The following is a 23,044-nucleotide window of genomic DNA, read 5'->3' on the forward strand; positions in this document are numbered from 1 at the left end:
ACACTCCATAAATAGTGAGGGTTGTCACCTGCCCCAGAAACCAAGAAGAGGCTTTGAGGAGGGTGGGGCTTTGGCATGTGGTTAAAGAAGTCTCGGTATTATAAGTTTTTTCCTTACTTAACACTGCTGTTGTTTTCATTTCACCTACCGTTTGAGCAAGAGTCAAGTTTGAGCATCTCAAATGACTTTTTTTTTCCTTTCTGTTCATTTGTTGTTGTTGTTGTTGTTGTTGTTGTTGTTAGATTTTTCTACTGTTTATTTTCTGTGAAGCGAAGTGTGATTTCATTTTCTGTTCCTGAAGTCCTGCTAGTATAAGGAAGAACTCCATGAGAACACAAGGGTTCTGTTCAGTGTTGTGTCCCTGGCATGTTGAAAAGTTAATAGCACATGAAAAGTGCCTACTATGTTTGTTGAATGAATTTCTCATCTTTGCCTTCCCATCCCTGAGCTTAGGCATATTTCTGTCTCTGGTGCTGTGAGAATCCAGCTTTAGACACTGGGGCTGTAATTAGAGCTCCTTATGGGAGAAAGTCTCAACAGTGAATTTTGGTAGGAATCCTGCAAAGCAGGTAGGTCTTAGGGATTCACCCTGGTTCTATTACCAACTACAATTTGTGGGCCATGTGCTTTAAGAGGTGTCTTTTGGCCCAGGAAAGCATTCTGATTCAGGACTCAGGTTGGCTTATGGGAGGTGGAGGTTCTAAGGAATAGGAAGAGAAAAAGTCCAAGGAAATGTTTCCTTGGCATTCCACAAGGTTAGTTCTAGAATGACTTCCTCTAGTGGTTTTGTACTTTTAGAAAAGTCAGTAGTTGCTCCCCGATCCCCAGTGCAGACCCCAACCTTTGCAAGGAAAGTATGTCTAGGGTAAAGAAAAGATATAGTCAGGAGATAACTGGGTAAGCACTTAAGTCTTGGAGAAAGAACCAGCTACTGTTCTTTCTGTAGTGCAGATCATTGAAAGAAATGGCCACTTTGAGGGTAACAATCCATGATTTCTGGTTTGTATCTACTTCCATATATACTCGGTCTGCATCTATAAAGCTATAGAACCTGTGCTAGTCTCTGATATTACCAATATTAATGGATTTTTTTAATGTTTATTTTTGAGTGTGTATATTTGAGAGTGTGTGCAAGCGGGGGAGGGGCAGAGAAAGAGAGGAAGACACAGAATCCGAAGCAGGCTCCAGGCTTCAAGCTGTCAGTCAGAGCCTGATGCAGGGCTCAAACTCACGAGCCGTGAGATCATGACCTGAGCCAAAGTCGAATGCTTAACAGGCTGAGCCACCCAGGTACCCCACCAATGTTAATGTTTTAATGATTGAGGTTTCCCAGTGCCTGGTGTGAATGACCATCTAGGCAAAAAATTCAGTATCTCTCCCTCTCTACAATCCCTTTTCTAACAGGAACTATCAATCTCCCACACCTGTATTAAATGAATTGAGATAGGAGTGGTTGGGGTTTTTTGTTTTTTTTTTTGGCCCCCAACGTCACTACTTCCATGGTAAGATGAGGTGCTGTTGAGCCAAAGAGAATCTCTTTATTGCTGATCTCTTTCCAATTCCCCTAAAAGTTGAATTGAGAAACACCTGTACTGAATAACATTGGCAGACTTGGAAAGGGAAGAAGTTCCATCGGTTTAAGTAAATATACCAAGATGTTGGAAACACATTGGCCTTCACCCAGTGGAAAGAGTGGTATTACAACATCCAGTGGATGTAGCACATTGGTCAATGGAAAGGAACCTATGAAGTACTAGTAGTATAGAATAGGATGGTACCATGTTATGGGCCAGTGAGAAGACAATGTGTCCCAGGGACCAGTGGGGAGAGTTTTCTAAAAGACAATGACAGGACTGATAGGGCATATTTTCAGGATAGGAAATGAATAGTTATTGCGGTGCTAACTGCTGAGCTCAAAACGCTACCTCTAGGTACCTTGCCCCTCAAGCCCCCTACCCCAGGAAAAGTCTTGGGTGTCCAAGGCGGGTAAGCTACAGCCTTCTCACATATGGGACACCCCAGAAGGAAGGTTGGGACCAGGATGGTACCAAGGAAGACTGAAGGGCCCGCCCACTTCCCTACCCCCGCCTAAACTGCAATTCCCCTCCCTGCCGCAGGGGGCACTGCAGGCCCGGGGGAGGTTGGGGCGGAGCGCTGCGAGGGGCCCGGAGCTGCCGTCCCGCTCCAGAGCGCGGGGGGCGCTGTGCGGGGCCCGGGCTGCGGCTCCGCTCCCGGCCACGGGGGGCGCTGCGCGGCGCCGGTGGTTGGTGGTGGCTGTTGGGGGGGGGGGGGGGGGGAGCCGCGGCCGCGGGTGGTGCGGAGGGAGGCCTTGCGGGCGGATCGGGCGCTCAGCGGCAGAGGTGGTGGGAGGCGGCGGGTGGGAGCGCGGGTCTGGCCGGCCCTGGCGATGGCGGACGCGGCGGCCTCCCCGGTGGGCAAGCGGCTGCTGCTTCTGTTCGCGGATACCGCGGCCTCGTCCTCGGCCTCGGTCCCCGCGGCGGCGGCGGCGGCGGGTGGAGATCCGGGGCCTGCGCTGCGCACTCGGGCCTGGCGGGCCGGCACAGTGCGGGCTATGAGCGGGGCGGTGCCCCAGGACCTAGCGGTGAGTGGCGGCCGAGGCAGGCACTTGAGGCCGGGGCTGCGGGGCCTGCGGGCGGCCTCCCCGGGGGCCTTTGTGAGGGGGCGGTGGGGTGGGGGTGACCCAGTTCCTCGCCCCCAGATCTCCTCAGCGCCCCCCACCGGCTCCTCGGCACCCCGAGCTCTGGCCGGCATGGCTTCCGCGTCGGGGTGCGCGCCCCGGTTTCCCCCGGGGGGCAGCCAGGGCGCCAAGAGCTGCTGCCTCCACCCGACAGGCCCCGCCTCCTCAGCGACCCCTTTCTCAGCGTCCCCCCCCCCCACACCCCCAAAACACGCCTTGCGAGCAGGCTCCCGAACCCTGGGCTCCTGGGCCCCTCAGAGTTCGGCTGGTGCTGTCGCTGCTCCCTGAAAGACGCGGACCTGTAGTTCGCAGCCTCCCTGGAAATCTGCACCCTGTTCCCTTCCTCCCGGGAGCCCCGAGTGGGGCGGGAATGTGGGCAATTGTGGGAGGCACAGAGGCTGCAGTTAGAGCTGCTCGGGGCTTTTTTATCAGGCAGTTACTTCCTCCTTGTCTGAGCCGGGCTTGGCCTGGCGGTCTCCAGAAAGGCCAGCTCTCAGGACTCTCCAGGCTCCCTTTCTCTTTGAGCTTCTGGGTGACAGGAGGTGCGGTTGTGGCTGTTTTTGATAAGTTTGAGATCTGTCTTAGGAGCGGAATGGGGCTGCTAGGTGGTGCTTTTTTGCTCCCAGCTCGGCTACTCCCTCAACCCTGGGAGATGTTTTGTTTTGAAACTTTGTGTTGGAGCTTGGGCGTTTTTGAATACTTGGCCTTGGTGTATTTCGTGATTGAAGTTATTCAGTAAAATAGAACTTAACTAGCATTTGGGACCTTGTGTTATTTTTGTTAATGTGGCGGCACAATATTGTCTTTGAGCTTTGGCAAGCCTCTTTAGTTCCTCATTCTGATAGCAGCCCTAGCTTCTCTGTTAAGACTATGAAAATAGGGAGATTCTTTTGGAATGTAATAGACAGAAGGTAAATTTTCGTGATGAACTTGCTTCTGCAGATATTTTATTTGCTGTAAGTGGGAATGATTTCCTGAGATTTGATGTTAATATTGTAGGCTTCTGATACTCATTTTTCTACCTATTGATTAGTGGTGTTAGGCTTTTTTTTTTTTTTTTTTTTTTTGCTTTTTTTTTTTTCTTTTCCTCTGATATGCAGGCTTTATGGGTTGTTTAGCTTGCGGCTGGCTTAGCCTTTCCTTCTGCTACTTGAGTTCACATTCTTTGATCTTTCTCCATGCTAAATAAGAAAAGGCTGTTTGGGCATTTATGTGGCTTCAGTGGGGCGAATTAAAAAAAGCTACCAGGAATATAAAGGGATGAGGGTGATGCTTAAGGGGGGGATTTGGTTGTAAAATACTCTGTGCTTTCTTTAAAAGATTGCTTTCTAGGTTGGGATGGGGGAGAGGTGTCTATCTCAGATCCAAAAATTTACTCCCATAAATGAAAAACATAATTAGGATCCACTATTATATGCATACTTCGACCTAAGGCCTAGTCTACCCTAGCTTTTCAGTTAGAATTTTATATTCTAGTTGTTTCCTCCATCAGATGAATTGCTAATGAGCTCTGCACCTGAAATGGCTACCCATTCACTTTGTTGTTTGCTGAGCTCCCTAAGGACAGAGGTTTTTGAAGCTCACTGAAATGCTGGACACCTACTAAGCTTAATACTGAATAATTTTACCACTGGGCTCATGAAGTGGTTTCCCAAACCAAGTAAAAAGTTGCAGTGATTCTTGGAAATTAAAGTTAAGGGTACATTAGAAGTGTGTTGGGGTCTCTCATGGAGCTGTGTGCATACAGAAGCAAAGGCAGATTTAGTTTTGAGAATAAACTTAAGCTTGTATGTATATTAAGGGACATAGGTGAGAAAACTACCACAACAAAACTCACAGCCTTTAGAATTTTTCACCAGTTTGCAAAATTGCTCAAGAATTACAGTAGCTATGTTGAGGTTCTGTTAATGACAATGACTAGCCTAGAATGAGAACTGGACATTTGTTTTTCTTTTTCATTAAAGAGATTTCCTTTGGACCCTAGACATGTGGGCCTTTCCAATTTGCACCACACACGGTAGTAAACACAACCGTCTTCCAATCAAAAGTGTTCTTCCTGTACTCACGGGTGGAGTTTTCAAGCAGCTGGCCTGTGATTGGGCAGATTTTCATTCAGTTAGTTTAAGATGTTTTCAGGCATGCTTGGTTTTGAGCATTGCATAGCAGGGCGCCCCCTGTTAAGGATGAGTAATTGAGGGTTGGATGAATGAGTTTTTGAAGTGATTGAAAACACTTTTCAGTTTTAGGCTCCATTAATGGTCTCTTTCTAAATATTATTTGATCCTGAAATCTTTAAAAATGTAGTCCTGCCCCTTTTAATGAACCCTTTTCTGGAAAACAATACCAAAGCCATGTACTTCCTTAAGATGAAATATGAAAATAGAAAAGTCAGGATCCTGTTGATTGGGAGTTTGGTTGGTAAAGGTTTGCTAGAGGGCATTTTCATCTTCAAAGCTATGCTGACAAATAACTACTGAGAATTTTAGATGTAATAGGACAACAGCTTTTTACCACTACCCCCCCCCCCCATGGAGTAGTAGATTTATTTGTATTTCAAAATAGGCCTGTCCTGTTATGTTTAAAAAAAAAAATGTGTTGCTGCAAGATTAGTTTAATGGGTTTCTATGCATTTATTTCTGATTCTTCTAACTGTCCTCTTTGTGTTCCCAATCATTACTGGTCCGTATAAGTTGCAGAGACCTTGGGACCTTCATATATGTAGGTGTGGTAGTTAAACACACAGACCAAAAAAAAAAAAAAAAAAAAAAAAAAACATGGGTTTTCCTTTTTTTATTAAAAGGCAAAACTTCTATTTTGCGAAATGTCTAATAACCAAAAGAATACACAGGAAAAGCCAACAGTATCTTTCACAGGCTTCCACTTTGCAAAAAAAAGGCTTTGCTTGTCTTTTTTAATTTTTTTAAGTAAAAAAGCCCAGAGTGGGGCTTGAACTCACAACCCTGAGACCAAGCAAGGGTCACATGCTCTGTTGACTGAGCCAGCCAGGCACCCCATTATCTTTCTTAATACTGGTACAAAAAATATAAAAACATTCATCTGTATACAAAAGGTTGCTTTCATTAGTGAATAGTATCATACTGCAGCCTTCCCCTCCCCCCCTTTTTTGTAAGGACTTTTTTTTTTTTTTTAAGATTTTGTTTTTAAGTCATCTCTTTACCCAGTATGGGGCTCAAACTTAGAACCCCAGGATCAAGAGTTGCATGCTCTATGGACTGAGCCAGCCAGGCACCCCTCCCCTTTTTTCCATTTACCATTATACCATGGACATCAATACCTATAAATCTTACTCATCCTTTTAGATAACTACATGATATTTCATAGAACGGATGTACCATCATTTGTTTAATCATTCCTCCTTATCCTGGATGTTCAAGTTAGTTATATTTTTGGCACTACAAATAATGCTGTGCTTACTAAACTTGTACACATATCTTGTGTAATCATGGTTTTGTTTCTGTAGTTTAGACACCTAGGAGTGGGTTAGGAATTCTAGGAGTATATGAATCTTCAGTTGTATTAGATAATACCAGGTAGTTTTCCACTAAGATGATAGCATTTCTTATGCCCACCAGCAGTGCATACATGCAATGCTGGTTTCCACCTTTCCCATCACTCGTGTCATCAGTTTGTCTCTTTTGGCAATCTGATGGGTGAAAAATAATACCTAGCAGTTTCATGACTACTGGTCTTTTTCTATCTTTATTGGCCTTTTATATTTTTAATGAGTTATATACCTATCTTTTGTCCATTTAAAAAAAAATGGGAGTCTTTTCACTCTGTACAAGTTCTGTGCATTTTAAGGATATTAACTCCTTTATCCCTCAGGTGTGTTACAATTATTTTCTCTCGTTTGTCTTTGAACTTTATGAGTTGTTTTGCCATACAGAAAAACAAGATGTTTACATCATTATATTTCTTACACTTTTCTTAATGGTTTCTTTACTTGCTTGGGGATAGCTCCTTGCCCTTGAATCTATGTAAATGTTATTTAATGTTTCTGTATTTTTAACTTTAGATCTTTGGTCTGCCTGGAATATTTTTGTAAGTGGCATGTGCGGTGGGGGATCTAACTTGCTTCCTACTGAGTAATCAGTTGTGGTAGCACCAGTTTTATTCAATAAACTATCCTTTTCTTGCTGTTTGTTAGAATTAAATGATTCTTTTAGTAGCCAATGATTTGTTTTGAATGTGTATCTTAGCTATCACAGCTATCCAGAATTTGCAAGAGGAGTAGAAGCATATCTGCTTTGTTTTTATCCCTTAATCTTTCATCTTTATCTGGCAGAAAGGTGGACTCTAAAGTACTCCTTTCCTTTGATTCCAGATAATGTAATAATTGTAGCAGTGTCCAGGCTAGTACCATGTTTCTTCTATCTGGGAGTCTTCCAAGAGGAATGAAAACTTATCTGTATCTGCCTTATTTTTTTACGTCCTCCTCCAACCTTTCTTCCTTGTCTCAGGTTAGGTAGACTTTAAAATACCTCTCTACTTTGTTCCTAGATAATGATTATAATCAGGTCTAGGACAGTACTCTGTTTCCAGGGCACGATCTCCACCTATGTTCACACAAACGTAGAACTCAGCCCTAATTGAAATGGGAGTTAATGATTATCCTTAAGTGTCCTTTACTTTTAATTCCAGGAGTTTAATAAAAATCTGCCTGGTACATGATACACTGTTTATTAAAATAAATAGAATATGTTTTGTGGATCAGTGTACTGTTTACAGAACTGTAAATAAAAGTGAGATTATACAAAAGAATATGTAATGTTTAAGTGTGAGCCCCTCTAATGTTTTTCATCTTAATTCTCTTAGAGCAGGAGGTCTATTTTTGAACCTTAAGGTCTATTTTTGAACATTAAGCCATCCTTGAGTTTTTCAGGCACTCAAGTGCTTCATATAATTCATTTTTTTTTTTTTAAAGTTTGTCTTATTGTGTGTGTATAATTGTTAGTAGTTCTATCTTAATTTGCACTCTTTTGAGTTTAGAGCTGTGCAGTATGTCCACCAGTGATCACATACTCTGGCCATTTTGTCCATCCAGCATCCTCTCCCTTTAGTGCACAAATATTTCCTCTTAATTACTATTTATTTCTAAGAGTTGCTTCACTAATTCCCCACCTGCCAGGGGCTCAGTCCCTCCTTTAGTACTCGCTTGCCTACTTTTTATCTCCGACTTGTTATGGTTGATTCACTTGCCCCACTTCCCTTCTTGTAAATGGTGGGTGAATAACTGTAAATGGTGGGTAAGTTACGTGGCCTTTTCTGTTGTTAGTGATTTTCTCAACAGCTGGAGTTGATTCCTGTAGGGTTTGCTTCCACAAGGCCTGCGGGACTGACACCTGTTGCTGCTTCTCAGTTTTTCCACTGCCTTTGACCGGTTGGTGGTTTTTAAGCGCTCCCGACCCCACTATCCCGACTGCCAGAGTGTCTTTTACCCTTGTTCTGTAGGTGGATAAAACCTACCTGATGTTCAAGTAGTGACTCATATATATGACCTCTCTCAGTTTTGCAAGGGTAAAAACTCCATTTGTGTGTGTGTGTGTGTGTGTGTGTGTGTGTGTGTTTAGGGGTAATCAGGCTCTGGGGAACTGATTCTCACTAACCACACTCTCTGGAGACTGATTTGTAAATTCGCATATAAGGTTATTAATTTACAGTAGGAGATACACCTATCCAGAGATCTGCACACAGAGCCTCTTCCTGGTCTACTCACGAGACCAAATTATAGATACGAAGGACCCTTGGTGTGCAAAGAATCCTATGAGGGAAATTGGGTGTTGCCAAAAGGATGTTTATAGCAAGCAGCCCTGATTCAGTGATCCTCCACTTTCTTAGTACTTTTTGGCTTTTATTGCTTTGTTTCCCCTTTCCTCTTTGCTTTTAATATTAACCATCAAAATCCTATAAAGAGAAAGTTTGTCCATTCCAGGTTCTACCACCTCTATAAAGCCTTTCTGAATCCCCAACATGTTATTTTTTTCTTTGCTGTTGTAGCACTTTGTGATATACCTCTTTTGGAATATTAATCACATTTTTCTTCTTATAGATATATAACAAGATATATAGCTTATTTCCTCTACTAAATGTAAGTTCCATCAAGAACAGAATGTGAATTTTTCTGTTAGTATTTTTAAGAGGTCTTTTCTGACTACCATATCTTAAAAAGTAGACTAGGGGCACCTGGGTGGCACAGTCGGTTAAGCATCCGACTCTTGATGTTGGCTTCGGTCATGATCTCATGAATCATGGGTTTGCCCCGTATCAGGCTCTGCACTGATGTTGCAGAGCCTGCTTGGGATTCTGTCTACTTCTCTCTGACCCTCCCCTGCTTGTGCTCTCTCTCTCTCTCTCTCAAAATAAACTTACAAATTTTTTTTAAAGTAGACTATGTAGAAGCCAGTATTAGATTGTTAACTTTCATTTCTGATTTCTTACGGAATTTCTGCTCTGTGGCCTCCTGTTTTAAGGTGTTTATAATTGATCTTTAACTTTTTTCTGTTTATATATATATATATATATTTTTTTTTTTTTAACGTTTATTTATTATTGAGAGACAGAGACAGAGCATGAGCATGAGCATGGGAGAGGCAGAGAGAGGAGGAGCATAGAATCCGAAGCAGGCTCCAGTCTCTGAGCTATCCTCACAGAACCCGACGCAGGGCTTGAACTCACAAATCGCGAGATTATGACCTGAGCCGAAGTTGGACACTTAACCTACTGAGCCACCCAAGCACCCCTGTTTATATATTTTTATGGATATGGACTCACTACTAATTTTTTTGTCTTGAGATTATTGGAATCTTATTGGAGACCCCAATCCAAGGCCCATTGTCCACCTGACTTGTCACGTTAGAAGCTTTAGATGTTTTATTTTTGTGGTTTTGTGGTAATGCATGCCTGTAATACAAAATGAAGTTAATTTGATAATAATTTTAAAAGTCATCCCTGTATGTCACAACCAATTAGAAACAGCTGTTCATATTTTGATACATATTTTGATACATATTCATCTAATCTCTTTTTAGAATTGTCAGAAGTTGAATTCGTACTGTATTTTCAGTTTTGTGTTTTGCTATTTTACTTAATGTAGCACTTTTCCTGTATTACTGAAAACTTTTGTATATGGGTAATTTTAATTTTCTTGGGGCTTTATTTTCCACAGGTAACATGTATTGCTCTCGTAAGTGAAAGGAAAACAATAAAAGCTCTTTAAGAAAAATTTTATAATTTTTATTCTGGATAAATTATTAAACTGTTCCTCTTTCACTGAATATTGAAATTGTTTAAGATTTTAGACTTTATCAATAATGCTGTGTGAGCATTTTTGTGAATAAAGCCTTCCCTCTGTTTAAGGTTATTTCCTAGAATTATTGCTAGGAGTGGTTATTATGAAGACCCAGAGTATGCACATATTTAAGATTCTTGATAATATGTTTTCTTGTTTTTAAATCATACCAATTTATAATCTGACCAGTAGTGTGAGTTTCTTAAGGAGTGCATGTTTTTCAGGAGCCCCAAATCTGCTAGACATTTTATGCTTTCATTTCATTTAATCCTTAGACAATCCTTTGAGGTACTTACTGTCCCTATTTATAGGCAAAGGAAATGAGGCTCAAAGAGGCTAAAGTGTCTTGCCCTGGGCTACACAGCTAAGAAATAAGGAAGTTGGGATGCAAATTCAGTTCTTTATGATGCTACAGCCCCTAAAAACACTATATATTTGTATGCTTGAGTTTTTATTTAGGCTATCCTTATGATACTCAAGTACTTAACATTTCATATATTGTAGATGTTAGAAATTGGGGGGGGGGTTGATGAGGTTAATTGTTAGAAAGCTATCTCTTGAGAAAAAAAAGAAAGCTATCTCTTGATCAGATGAACCATATAGAAAAAATTGTTTTATATTTGAAAACAGCCGTCTTCTAGACGTGCATCATTCCCCATCTTGGCTGTCAAGATACCCCACAGTTTTGTAAAATCATTTCTTTAAAAAAAAATTTTTTTAAGTTTATTTTTCACAGAGAGAGAAAGAGAGCATGGGTGGGGGAGGGGCAGAAAGAGGGAGACACAGAATCCGAGGCAGGCTCCAGGCTCTGTCTGAGCTGTCAGCACAGAGACCGATGGGGGCTCAAACTAATGGACCGTGAGATCATGACCTGAGCCGAAGTGGGACGCTCAACCTACTGAGCCACTCAGGCACACCTGTAAAATCATTTCTAATAGACTTTACATTTTGTTTAGAATCATTTAAAAAATAAAATTCAGCTGGTAAATTTACAGATCTTCTTGGCTTTATTCAACAATACCTGAATCAATAGCATCCCTTCGAGCTGATAGAAAGGAGCTCCAGAGAGCTGTGCAAAATGGAAGACTTTAATAGGCAGAAGGAGGTGGCACAAGGTGGTTATTCTAGCAAAGAGCTGATTATTTCAGACAAGGTTACCTTCCTTTAGGGGAGAGCAGGGGTCCATCAGGCAGATTACCTCTCTAGTGCTGACCAGGTAATTCCAGATTTACTGGTTTAAGATTCCCTTCCTAGGAGAAGTTAAGTTGTGGTTTGATGACTTGAGCTTAGCACAAGTGACTCCATTTTGGGCTTGTGCCTTTTTTAATGGTATGTATGTAGGTAGAAAATTGGAAAACTTAGGGACTTCGGGAGTTGAGTTAATCTTCCTTTTCTCTTACTCTCAGCCATCATCATCTGTTATTTTTATCTCTGTAGTTTCTCAAATACACTTTGTTTTCCATTCATATCTTTTTGGATTAAGCCTTTTTCATCTTTTTACTGGATTATCATGACTTTGTAATTGGTCTCCCTGCCTCCAGTTTCTTCTTCTGTAATTAGTCTTCCACCCTGCTCCCAAAGTTAATTCTTTCCTTTTTAAAAAGTGTTAATTATTTAAGCATTATATGAATATAGATTTTGTTTTGTTTTGTTTTTAAAAAAGCATTTACTGATTAAGGCAAAAATGCTATTATCCCCTCTGTCCCAATCCTCCTATTCTCTCACATACACATCCTAAAATCTGCAACCAGCTTCTTTTGCATATAACACATCTTGGAGATCTTTCCATGTAGTCTTCTAGATATATCTCATTTTTTAAAACTTTTCGATATTTTTCCATAGTATGAATAAAGTGTTTTGCCATTCATCTAATTATAAAATACTTTGTAATTTCTATTTTGATTTTCTATTTAAATTGAGCATTGAGAAGTTTTCCCACAGATGATATTATCTTTATAAAACATTGTACCATGTCTTCCCCCTCCCCATTTAAAACTATCAGTGGCTCCCTCAAGGCCTATATCAGGGAACATAAACCCACTTGTGTCCAAGGTACCAGGTGTATGAAAACAGCTAGATGACAGACTAGAGAATATAGTGGATTGGCAACTGGAGAGTGCAGATACTGCCTACAGATGTTCAATGCACATTAAAAACAAATCAACAAAAAAAACACTCTGCTGGCCAAATATGATACCTTTGCCACCAGGTTTCAGTGCATCATGCATTAACATGCCAATCAGAGCCCTTACAGCTTACTTACTAACAGCTGCCACTGCTGCCTGGAACACTCAATCAGCTTTTATGTTTCTCTTCCTTTGCACCTGCCAGAAAGTCTTTCTCTGCCAGAAGGCAACTTGTCCTTTTAGACCCAGCTTGTATACTACTATCCCTTCAGTGAAACCATACTAGTTTCTCAAGGCAGATATGTTTTCTAGCCTAACATAACATGTTTGTTATTGCCCTTATTACACAGCTCTGTAATCATTTTTATACCTCTGTGTTGACTCTTTCGGGGTGTGAGTCCCTCCTGCCAATTGCTACCGTTATTCACCTTGATATTCTTGGTCAGTAAATGCTTTGTATATACATAAGAGATGTTCTATTTTTGGTGAGCATGACTGAATGAATAACTTTATTAATTATAGTAAGAGTAGCCTTAGGCAGAACCAGACCTCAAGCTGATATTAACACAATAAACATGAAAGCTTATATTACTTAGGTTACTTAGTTAGTATCTGATGTTATCAAACTTAGGAGAACTTAATTGATTTTATTAAAGAATTTCTTTGGTTTTAATGTCACTAAAATAAATGTAAGTCACATATATACCATAAAAGGAATTTTGAAATGAAAGCAAGAGTTTTACTACTATCTCTCCTTAACTCATGAAATATTTTACATCTACTGCTTGGATTCTAGCTATAGCATGTGTGGTTCTATTTGCTATTTTTATTCTAATAGTAGAAATTTTTAAAAGACTTTTTAAATAATCAACTCAAACTGTTTTAGTCTTGTTCTATTCAGATTATCAGCCTGTCTTGGTCATCTGTGACTCAGTTCAACCACAGCCATTGATTTTTTGTTAGTTTATATACCTTCTTCCTCTTCTCTGGTCTTGCCACTACCATTTTAAGAGTTCATGTTGTAGGTACTTTGATCTGAAATTATTGTTTACCTTATATGTTCTCCTTTGTTCCATTACCTCAGCTAGGAAGTAAAGCACAGTGCTAGGGCCAGAAATAAGCCTTAGTGTTCAGAGAACGTGCTTACATATATCCACATTCCATATTGCTCTTAAAACAGATTGATATTGGAGCTCCTGGGTCGCTCAACCAATTCAGTATCTGACTTAGTTTTGGCTCGGGTCTTGATCTTGCAGTTTGTGAATTCAAGCCCCTCATCCAGCTCCATGCTGACAGTGCAGAGTCTGCTTGCGATTCTCTCTCTCTCCCTCTCTCTGTCTGCTCCACCCCTGCTCGTGCTCTCTCTCTCAAAGTAAAGAAATAAACTTAAAAAAAAAATAGCAAACATTCATACTGTTAGCCTTGAACTGTAGCTTGATCCCAGAATGTGTAGCACTGTTGTTGTTGTCAAAGTAAACACTTCATTCCATATATGTCCTTTGCTGGGGTGGGTTGAAAGTTTATCTCCTTTAAGTTGGGTGAAATCTGGTTTTTCAGTAATTGAACTTTTCCCTGATGTTTTCAGGTAAGTGATGATAGGATTTCTGAATATTAACTTTTTGAGTGTTGAAGTTCTTTTGTAAAAGCAATAAAAATTGTTATAGCTATAGTACAATGACTTCTTTTAGTATTGTATTTGTGTATTGCTATAACTTAGAATTTTGTGACTCGCCTTTGATTTTTAAAGTGGTTTCAGCATCGCACCTTGCCATCAGTCACCGTGGAGCCTCAGCCTCTGGTTTTCTGAGTGATGCCTGGTAGCGTACTCAGGGTCAGACTCAGCCAGGGCATTTAATACTCCATGCTACTTTTCATGCCGTGCAAGGTTTTGTCTGTCCTCCAGCCATCTCCTCCTCTTGATATCAGTTATGTAATGGTATCACTCTGGTTCAAAATCCAAGTCATTTTTAAATTTTCCTTTATCCTTTTATCCAGCCATTCATCAAGCTTGATGATTCTTAACAACCACAAGTCACTCTTCTTCCTAGTCTCACTGCTCCCACTCTAGGTCATGTAAGAATACTCCCTATAACCTTCCCCCAACTCCAGTCTGTCTGTATCCACTGGTTAGTAGCTGAATTTCCTTAAAACCAACTACTCTGTTCATATCTTGACCTCATTTAGAAACCCTTTAATGACACTTGTGTGCATGCACACGTATACACACCCCTCCCATTGGCAGCTAGATGAAGCCTCAATTTTTTATCCCAGTATTCAAGGTTTGCCACATTGACTTTGTTTTTTTTTTAAGCCTCATCTCTCACTCCTTCCCCCACAGTCTGCTTATATAGTTCCTGGCCATCCTAGAACTTGAGTGGACTTTTGGGGGGGGGGGGGTAGGGGGCTCAGCCCATATCAGTCCCCTCTGCACCCTTAAATTGATCTCTCCTGCCTCTGAACATCCCCCGTAGTTGATTTTTTTACTTTATTTCTCCTTATTTTATGGCATATTATGCTTTTGAATCCATTACTTTATTTGAACTTCACAACCAGTCTATGAGATAAGGAAGACAAGTGTGTCTTATCACAGGGGAGAAAACCAAAACTTGAGGAGGGAAGAGTGACTTGTCCAAGTTTTGGGGTTAATAGGGTAGACTTCAGGGTGCCTGTGTGGCTCAGTCGGTTGAGCATCCAACTTCAGCTCAGGTCATGATCTCGCGGTTCGTGGGTTCGAGCCCTGTGTTGGGCTCTGTGCTGACAGCTCAGAGCCTGGAGCCTACTTCAACTGGTGTGTCTCCCTCTCTCTCTGCCCCTCCCCTGCTCGCTCTCTCTCTCTCTCTCTCTCTCTCAAAAATAAACATTAAAAAAAATTTTTTTTAATTTTTTTTTAAACATTTATTTATTTTTGAGACAGAGAGAGACAGAGCATGAATGGGGGAGGGTCAGAGAGAGAGGGAGGCGCAGAATCTGAAACAGGCTCCAGGCTCTGAGCTGTCAGCACAGAGTCCGATGTGGGGCTCGAACTCACAGACCACGGAGATCATGACCTGAGCCGAAGTCGGCCACTTAACCGACTGAGCCACCCAGGTGCCCCAATATTAAAAAAAAAAAATTTTAATAGTGTGGAACTGGTACTCAAATCCAAGTCTCCTGGAACATAAGCCCCAACCTGTGTTTATTATGCTGCTACACCTTTCTTGGTGCCTGAGTCTGCACATAAGTATAAGTTTGATTATCTCTTTCCAATGGTCTGCAAGTTATTTGAAGTTGTGTCTTATTCCCTTGGAACGTTTATGTATATATGAGTGAGCCCATTCATGTATTAAATATATTGCAATTCATTGTTCTCCTCTTTCTCAGTAAAAATTGTGCTTCTCGTTTCTGAACCTTGTTTCCCCACTGTGTGTGTGTGGGTGGGTATGTATATGTGTGTTTAATCAGAAGTGAAGCTTGGTATATTACAATAATAAAACTGGAGCTTTATATAGTGGATTTGATTTCTGGGATAACTTTTCAGCAACGCACTCCACATTCACAAGTATGCATTGACTGTGAAGAGATTAAGCCTAACACTAGGCTACTGCCCAGTGCTTTCACACTTTGTGAATGTAAGTATCCTAGATTTTCATTTAATTTTACCTTTAATTTTTATGTTGAATAGATGAGAACATGTATACCATGAAAGGCTGATATGAACTCAGTAACAATTTTAATGGATTTGAATTTTATTCATTGTATCATCTACATATATTTTAAAAATAACAGTACATACATGTACTGGAAGCTTCGTGTGAGAAATTTCTTACTGTGCCAAGAGGTTGGAAAAGCATTGCTTCCCTGAGTAATTACTTTGTTTTCCTTTTAGACCGTGGGAGGAGCTCCTGGCTCCTCCAGTTGGTAGAGCATGTAAGTTCAAGCCCCATGTTGGGTACAGAGTTTAATTAAAAAACAACAACAACAAAAAAAAAACCAGGCACCTGGGTGGTTCAGTCTGTTCAGTGTCCAACTTTGGCTCAGGTTATGATCTCTCAGTTCATGAGTTCAGGCCCGGGGTCAGGCTCTGTGCTGACAGCTGAGTTTGGAGCCTTCTTGGGATTCTGTGTCTCCCTCTCTTTCTCTGCCCCTCCCCCGCTTACACTCTATCTTCTTCTCTCTAGATTTTAAACAAATAAACATTACCAAAAATTTTTTTAAAAAAAGATGCTGACAGTGGAAACTATGCAACTAACCTCCTCATTTTCAAATTGGCCTTTAGGAAGCTCAGAGGCACATGTATCACTCAGTCATACAGCTGTATAGATCCTCGTGGCCAGCTTAAGTTTTCCCTTTTACACTTTCATAGTGACTTCTTGTTGTAGTTTGCTTGGCCTTGATTTTTTTTTTTTTCATTTGTATTTTGTCATTTTATTGCATGTGCTTCTCAAAAACCAACTAAAATCCTATGAAAATGAAGGGGCTATGAATAAAATAGTCTTTCACCAGCTATAATTTAAGTCCTGGGTATTTCTATGCTAACTATTGATACCTGTATGCATATGTCTTGCTCTTTATGCTGCATGTGAAACATACTCAGAATTTATATAGAAAAGCCAAACCTAAGCATACTAGTTATTAGAAAAATGTAGTTTTGGGGTACCTGGGTGGCTCAGTCGGTTAAGTGGCTGTCTTCGGCTCATTCATGACCTCACAGTTCAGGAGTTCAAGCCCTAAACTGGGCTCTCTGCTGTCAGCATGAAGCCCACTTCGGATCCTCTGTGTCACTCTTTCTGCCTCTTCCCTGCTCCTGCGGGTGTACTCTCTCTCTCTGTCTCTTTCAAAAATAAATATTATTTAAAAATTAAAATTAAAAAAAAAAAGAAAAATGTGGTTTAGGGGCGCCTGGGTGGCTCAGTAGGTTGAGCGTCCAACTCTTGATTTTGGCTCAGGTCATGATTCCTGGGATGTGGTATCAAGCCCTGCGTCAGGCTCCACACTCAGTGTGGAGCTGTCTCCCTCTGCCCCTCTCCCCCGCTCGCACTGTCTCTCTCTCTCTCTAAAGTAAAATAAAATGAAATAAAAGAAAAATGAAGTTTTGTTTAATCTGAATCACTTTTTAAAACTTTCTGCACTGTCTATGTAACTATATCTCAAAAAGTAGAGTATCTCTGCTGGGAGGAAGTGAAGTATTGTTGATGTTGACAGCATGCCTCTTCTAACAGATATGAGATCACTCCTGGCAGGGGCAGTTAAAAAATCCACATGCAGAACTGGGAAGGAACCTTTTTTTTGGTGTTCATCCTTTGAATTTTATATCATGTTCATATATCACCTATTCAAAAAAATTCCTCAAAGAAGTTCACTGGGGTGCCTGGGTAGCTCAGTTGAGAATCCGACTTCTGTTCAGGTCATGATTTCAAGGTTTGTAAGTTCAAGCTCTGCATCAAGGTCACTGCTGTCAGTACAGAGCCTGCTTTCGACCTCTGTCCCCCTCTCTCTACCCCTCCCCTGCTTGCACACTCTCAAAAAAAAAACAAAAAAACATTTTTTAAAAAGTTCTGTCATATTCAGTACAAGTGTAAAGAATTTCTCTCTAACCTGTTAGACTATGAGCTCCTTAAGACCAGGAAATGTGCTAGATTTCTCTATTTCTGAACCTAGCATGGTGTCTCATACATAGTAGGCCCCTAGCTGGTGTGCATAGATGTAAATTGGAAACCAAGAGTTACAAATTTCAATAGGATAACAGCTAAAAATTGCTAACTGTGGATGTGCCCCCTTAACTCTGCTACCCATTTCAAAGTGAAGCTGAGATCAGCTTCCTTGCTCTGAAATAAGATGGATTTTTATTGAAATTCATCAAAAGGACGTAAAAACAAATTAGAATTTTTCCTAGTCACAGTTTATGTCTGTTTATATATTATAATGTGGGATTTTTCCAAATGTGACCTCCAAACTCCTTTTTATCTCTTTTTGCAGATCTTTGTAGAATTTGATGGCTGTAACTGGAAGCAGCACTCCTGGGTTAAAGTTCATGCTGAAGAAGTTATTGTGCTTCTGCTGGAAGGGTCTCTGGTGTGGGCACCCCGGAAGGACCCAGTCCTTGTCCAGGGTACTCGAGTCTCAATTGCACAGTGGCCAGCCCTGGTGAGTGACTTACTGCCTACGAACATATTTGAGCTTTACTCCTGTACTATAACTGTAACTATGGTATTTATCCAATAGCTGAACTCCTGGGGCACCTGGGTGGCTACTCAGTTAGGTGTCTGACTTCAGCTCAGGTCACGATTTCACGGTCTGTGGGTTCAAGCCCTGCGTCGGGCTCTGTGCTGACAGGTCAGACTGGCCTGGAGCCTGCTTCAGATTCTCTGTCTCCCTCTCTCTCTGCCCCTCCCCTGCTCGTGCTCTGTAGATCTCTCAAGAATAATAAATACTTTTTAAAAAATAGCTGAACTCTTTAGAGTTCCCAAAGCATGTATATTCCTAACATACTTTTATTCTGATGCTGCTGAAGCAGAAAGTGGGAGATCTTTTCAACTGTCTTCTGAACTTGTTTTGTGTTTTTGAAATATAATTAACATACAGTGTTTATATTAGTTTTAGGTGTACACTATAATCATTCAACAGTTCTATTCATTACTCAGTGCTTGTAGTGATAAGTATTTCTGAAGTTTGACAAAATAATGCCATAAATTTAATCCTCTTTATTTCACTCATGGCCCCACCCATCTCCCCTCTGGCAACCACCAGTTCTCTGTATTAAAGAGTGTGGGGTTTTTGTCTCATTTTCTTTGTTCATTTATTTTGTTTCTTACATTCCACAAATGTGGAGTGCCTGAGTAGCTCAATCGATTTAAGCATCCAGCTCTTGATTTCAGCTCAGGTCATGATCTCACTGGTCAGGAGGTCAAGCCCTGTGCTGGACTCTGCCCTGATAGTGTGGAGCCTGCTTGGGATCCTCTCTCTCCCTTTCTCCCTGCCCCTACCCATCTTGGCATGCTCGCATGTGTGCTCTCTCTCTCACTCTCTTCCAAATAAATTAACAGTTAAAAAAAATCCACATATATGTGAAATCATATGGCATTTGTTTTTCTGTGACTTAATTCACTTAGCATTATACCCTCTGAGTCCATTCATGTGGTTGCATATGGCAAGATCTCGTTCTTTTTTTTTATGAATGAATAATATTTCTGTGTGTGTGTGTGTGTGTGTGTGTGTGTGTGTGTGTGTTCTTTATTCAGTTATGGATAGACATTTGAATTGCTTCCATGTCTTGCCTGTTGTAAATAATGCTGCAGGAAACATAGGGGTGCATGTATCTTTTTAAATTTGTGTTTTCGTTTTCTTTGGATAAGCACCTAGTTGTGGAATTCTTGGATCATATGGTAATTCTACTTTTAATTTTTTGAGGACCTTCCATACTATTTGCCACAGTGGTTACACTAATTTACCTTCCCACCAACAGTGCAGGAGAGTTTTTGTTCTCCACCTCCAACCCTTTTTGATACTCTCCATTCAGACAGATAGATGTGAGGTGGTATCTTGTGGTTTTGATGTGCATTCACCTGATGATTCGTGGTGTTGAGCATCTTTTTATGCACCTGTTGGCCATTTACATGTCTTCTCTGGAAAAGTGTCTGTTCAGGTCCTCTGCCCATTTTTAACTGGATTATTTGGACAGTTGTTGGTGTTACATATTTTGGATATTAACCCCTTATCAAGTATATCATTCTCTATGTATCTTCTCCCATACAGTAGGTTGCCATGTCATTTTTTGGGTGGTTTACTTTGCTGTGCAAAAGCTTTTTATTTTGGTGTAAAATCCCAATAGTTTATTTTTGCTTTTGTTTCCCTTGCTGAGATGTATTGAGAAAAATGTTTGTATGACCAATGTCTACAAAATACTGCCTTGTTTTTCTTCTAGGAGTTTTATGGTTCCAGGTCTTACCTTTAGATGTTTATTTTTGTATATGTTGTAAGAGAGGGGTCCAGTTTCATTCTTTTGCATGTAGCTGTCCAGTTTTCCCAGCACCATTTGTTGAAGAGACTGTCTTTTTGTCATTGTATAGTCTTGTGTCCTGTCTCAGAGATTAATTGATCATATAAGCTATAAGCATGGGTTTGTTTCTGGGCTCTTTATTCTGTTCTGTTGATCGCTATGTCTTTTTTTGTGCCAGTGCTGTATTCGATAATATTTGATACTTTTATTTCTAAAGAATTTTTTCACCTTAGTGTTTTCTCATGTAAGGTTGTGAAACAATGTTTGTAATCCTTAAAGCCTTTTCTTTCCATAAGAACTCTTATTTTTTTTCCCAGCCTTACTGAGGTAAAATTGACATATAACATTGTGCAAGTTTGTAACAATATAATAATTTTATATATATTGTGAAATGATTACCACAATAAAGTTAGTTAACACATCCACTGTTCACAGAGTTAACATTTTGTGTGTATGTGGTAAGAACTTTGAAGATTTAGTTTCTGGGGTGCCTAGGTGGCTCAGTCAGTTGAGCATCTGACTCTTGTTTTTGGCTCAGGTCTTGTTCTCATAGTTTGTGAGTTCGAGCCCTGCAATGGACTCTGTGCTGACATCATGGAGCCTGCTTGGGATTCTCCCTCTCTCTCTGACCCCCCCCCCCTTCCATTTGCATTCTCTGTCTCTCTCAAAATAAACTTAAAAAAAAAGAAAGAAAAGATTTACTTTCTTAGCAACTTTTAAGTATACATTATTGTTTTTTTAATGTTTAATTATGTTTAATTAATAATGTTTAATTATTTCTTTTTGAGAGGGGAAGGACCTAGCCAACCTAGCCGCTCAGGTGCCCCACATCATTGTTAACTATAGTCACCATGCTGTATGTTAGAACCCCAGAACTTATAACTGAAGTTTGTACCTTTTGACCACATTCACCACATTTCACATTCCCCACTGCCCACACCCATAGGAACTATCTACTCTAGGAGTTCTTTTTTTTTTTCACACGTAAGTGAAATCATACAGTATTTCATTTGCATTTGTGACTTATTTCACTTAGTTTAATGCCCTCAGGTTTTATCCATGTTGTAAATGGCAGGATTTCCTCCTCTTTTTTTTTTTTTTAATTTTTTTTTTAATGTTTATTTATCTTTGAGAGAGAGAGAAAGACAGAGAGCATGTGGGGGAGGGACAAAGAGAGTGGGAGACACAGAATCTGAAGCAGGCTCCAGGCTCTGAGCTGTCAGCACAGATCCCTACATGGGGCTCGAACTCACCATGAGATCATGACCCAAGCTGAAGTCGGACGTCCAACCAATTGAGCCACCCAGGCACCCCAGATTTCCTCCTTTTTTATGACTGAATAATATTTCTGTGTGTGTGTGTGTGTGTGTGTGTGTGTGTGCATACGCGCGTGCACGTGCATGCACATACACCTCACATCATTCCCCGTATCCATTCACCCATCACTGGAGGCTTAGGTTGTTTCTATATCTTAGCTGTTGTGAATAACACTGCAGTGAATGTGGGTGTGCAGATAATCCTTTGAAATGGTGATTTCATTTTCTTCAGATACATACTCAGAAGTGGGATTGCTGCATCATATGGTAGTTCTGCTCTTAATTTTTTGAGGAGCCTCCACACTGTTTTCTATGGTGGCTGCACCAATTTATAGTCCCACCAACTGCAAAAGGGTTTGCTTTTCTCTGCATCCTTGCCAGACCTTATTTTATTGTCTTTGATGATAGGTCTTCTAACAGGTGTGAAGTGATGGCTTCTTGTGGTATTGATTTGCATTTCCCTAATAATTAGTGTTGTTCACCCCTTTTTATATACCTATTGGCCATTTGTATATTTTCTTAGGAAAAATGTCTATTTAGGGTGATTTGCCCATTTTTAAAGTCAGATTATTTGGTCTTTTGCTTTTGAGTTGTATGAGTTCCTTATATATGTATTTGGATATTAACCTCTTGTGTGATACATGATTTGCAAATATTTTCTCTCATTGCTTACGTTGCCTTTCATTTTGCTGATCATTTTTTTGCTATGCATAAACTTTTTAGTTTGTTATAGCCCCACTTATTTATTTTTGCTTTTGTTGTTTGTGCTTTATTATTATTATTAAGTTTTGTTTTCTGAAGTTTGACAAAATAATGCCATAAATTTAATTCTGAGAGTATCCTTTTGTTTCTATCCTGTTAGCAAAGTAAAGGCATAAATGGCTACATTTAAAAAAAAACCTACTTCTATGGCTAACCAGATCAAATAAATAATATTCAAAGCAAATTTTCTACTTAATTGATTATATGTAACATCATTTACTATACTCTCCTTTTTCATTTGTTTTTGTTTGTTTGTTTGTTTGTTTGTTTGTTTTTTCCAGTTTATTCATTTTTGAAAGAGACAGCATGAGTTGGGGAGGGACAGAGAGAGGGAGACACAGAATCTGAAGCAGGCTCTAGGCTCTGAGCTGTCAGCACAGAGCCCGACTCAGGGCACGAACCATGAGATCATGACCTGAGCCGAAGTTGGACACTTAACCGATGTAGCCACCCAGGCACCCCCTTTTTTGTTTGTTTTTAAGTCCATTTCCAGTTGAACTTTTGGAAGAAGCTCAAATGGACATGGGCCCCAGGTGACTTTTATAAGCTATTCATTTATGAGACAGCAATATGAATTCACCCATGAGCATTTATACCAGTGATTATTTTACATATCTCCCAAAGATTTTAGGAGTTCTAGAGACGATAATGTTGTAAGTCTTTATTTTGGGAATTTACTGTAATTTAGCCCTCTTGAAGCCTGGCAAGATTAGTCAGATCCCTAGAGGTAATTGGGAATTTCTTATTCTTTGTGTCCTTTTCAGCTATAAATAGGAGTATTGGGCTGAGTTTCTGCTCTAGTTTGCTTCCTATGATTATTTGTGGGGTAGATGATGGGTTAGGAATGTTTTATGCTTT

General features: G+C 40.4%; 1 protein-coding gene across 3 annotated transcripts in view; it reads left to right on the forward strand.

The window, feature by feature from the left end:
* Nucleotides 1-23,044, forward strand: part of KDM3B (lysine demethylase 3B) — a 75,891-nt gene that overhangs the window by 3,588 nt on the left and 49,259 nt on the right. Inside the window, exons 1-2 of one of the 3 annotated variants that reach the window (XM_047872478.1) lie at nucleotides 2,363-2,602; nucleotides 18,089-18,256. In XM_047872478.1, the coding sequence (XP_047728434.1) occupies nucleotides 2,408-2,602; nucleotides 18,089-18,256 (363 nt within the window). In that variant the 5' untranslated portion in view covers nucleotides 2,363-2,407. Of the gene's footprint in view, nucleotides 1-2,362; nucleotides 2,603-18,088; nucleotides 18,257-23,044 lie in introns of those variants that run through there. The other 2 variants (XM_047872497.1, XM_047872488.1) reach the window with 2 other exon arrangements.

Source organism: Prionailurus viverrinus, chromosome A1 (assembly GCF_022837055.1).
Source record: "Prionailurus viverrinus isolate Anna chromosome A1, UM_Priviv_1.0, whole genome shotgun sequence".
Classification (NCBI taxonomy): Eukaryota; Metazoa; Chordata; class Mammalia; order Carnivora; family Felidae; genus Prionailurus; species Prionailurus viverrinus.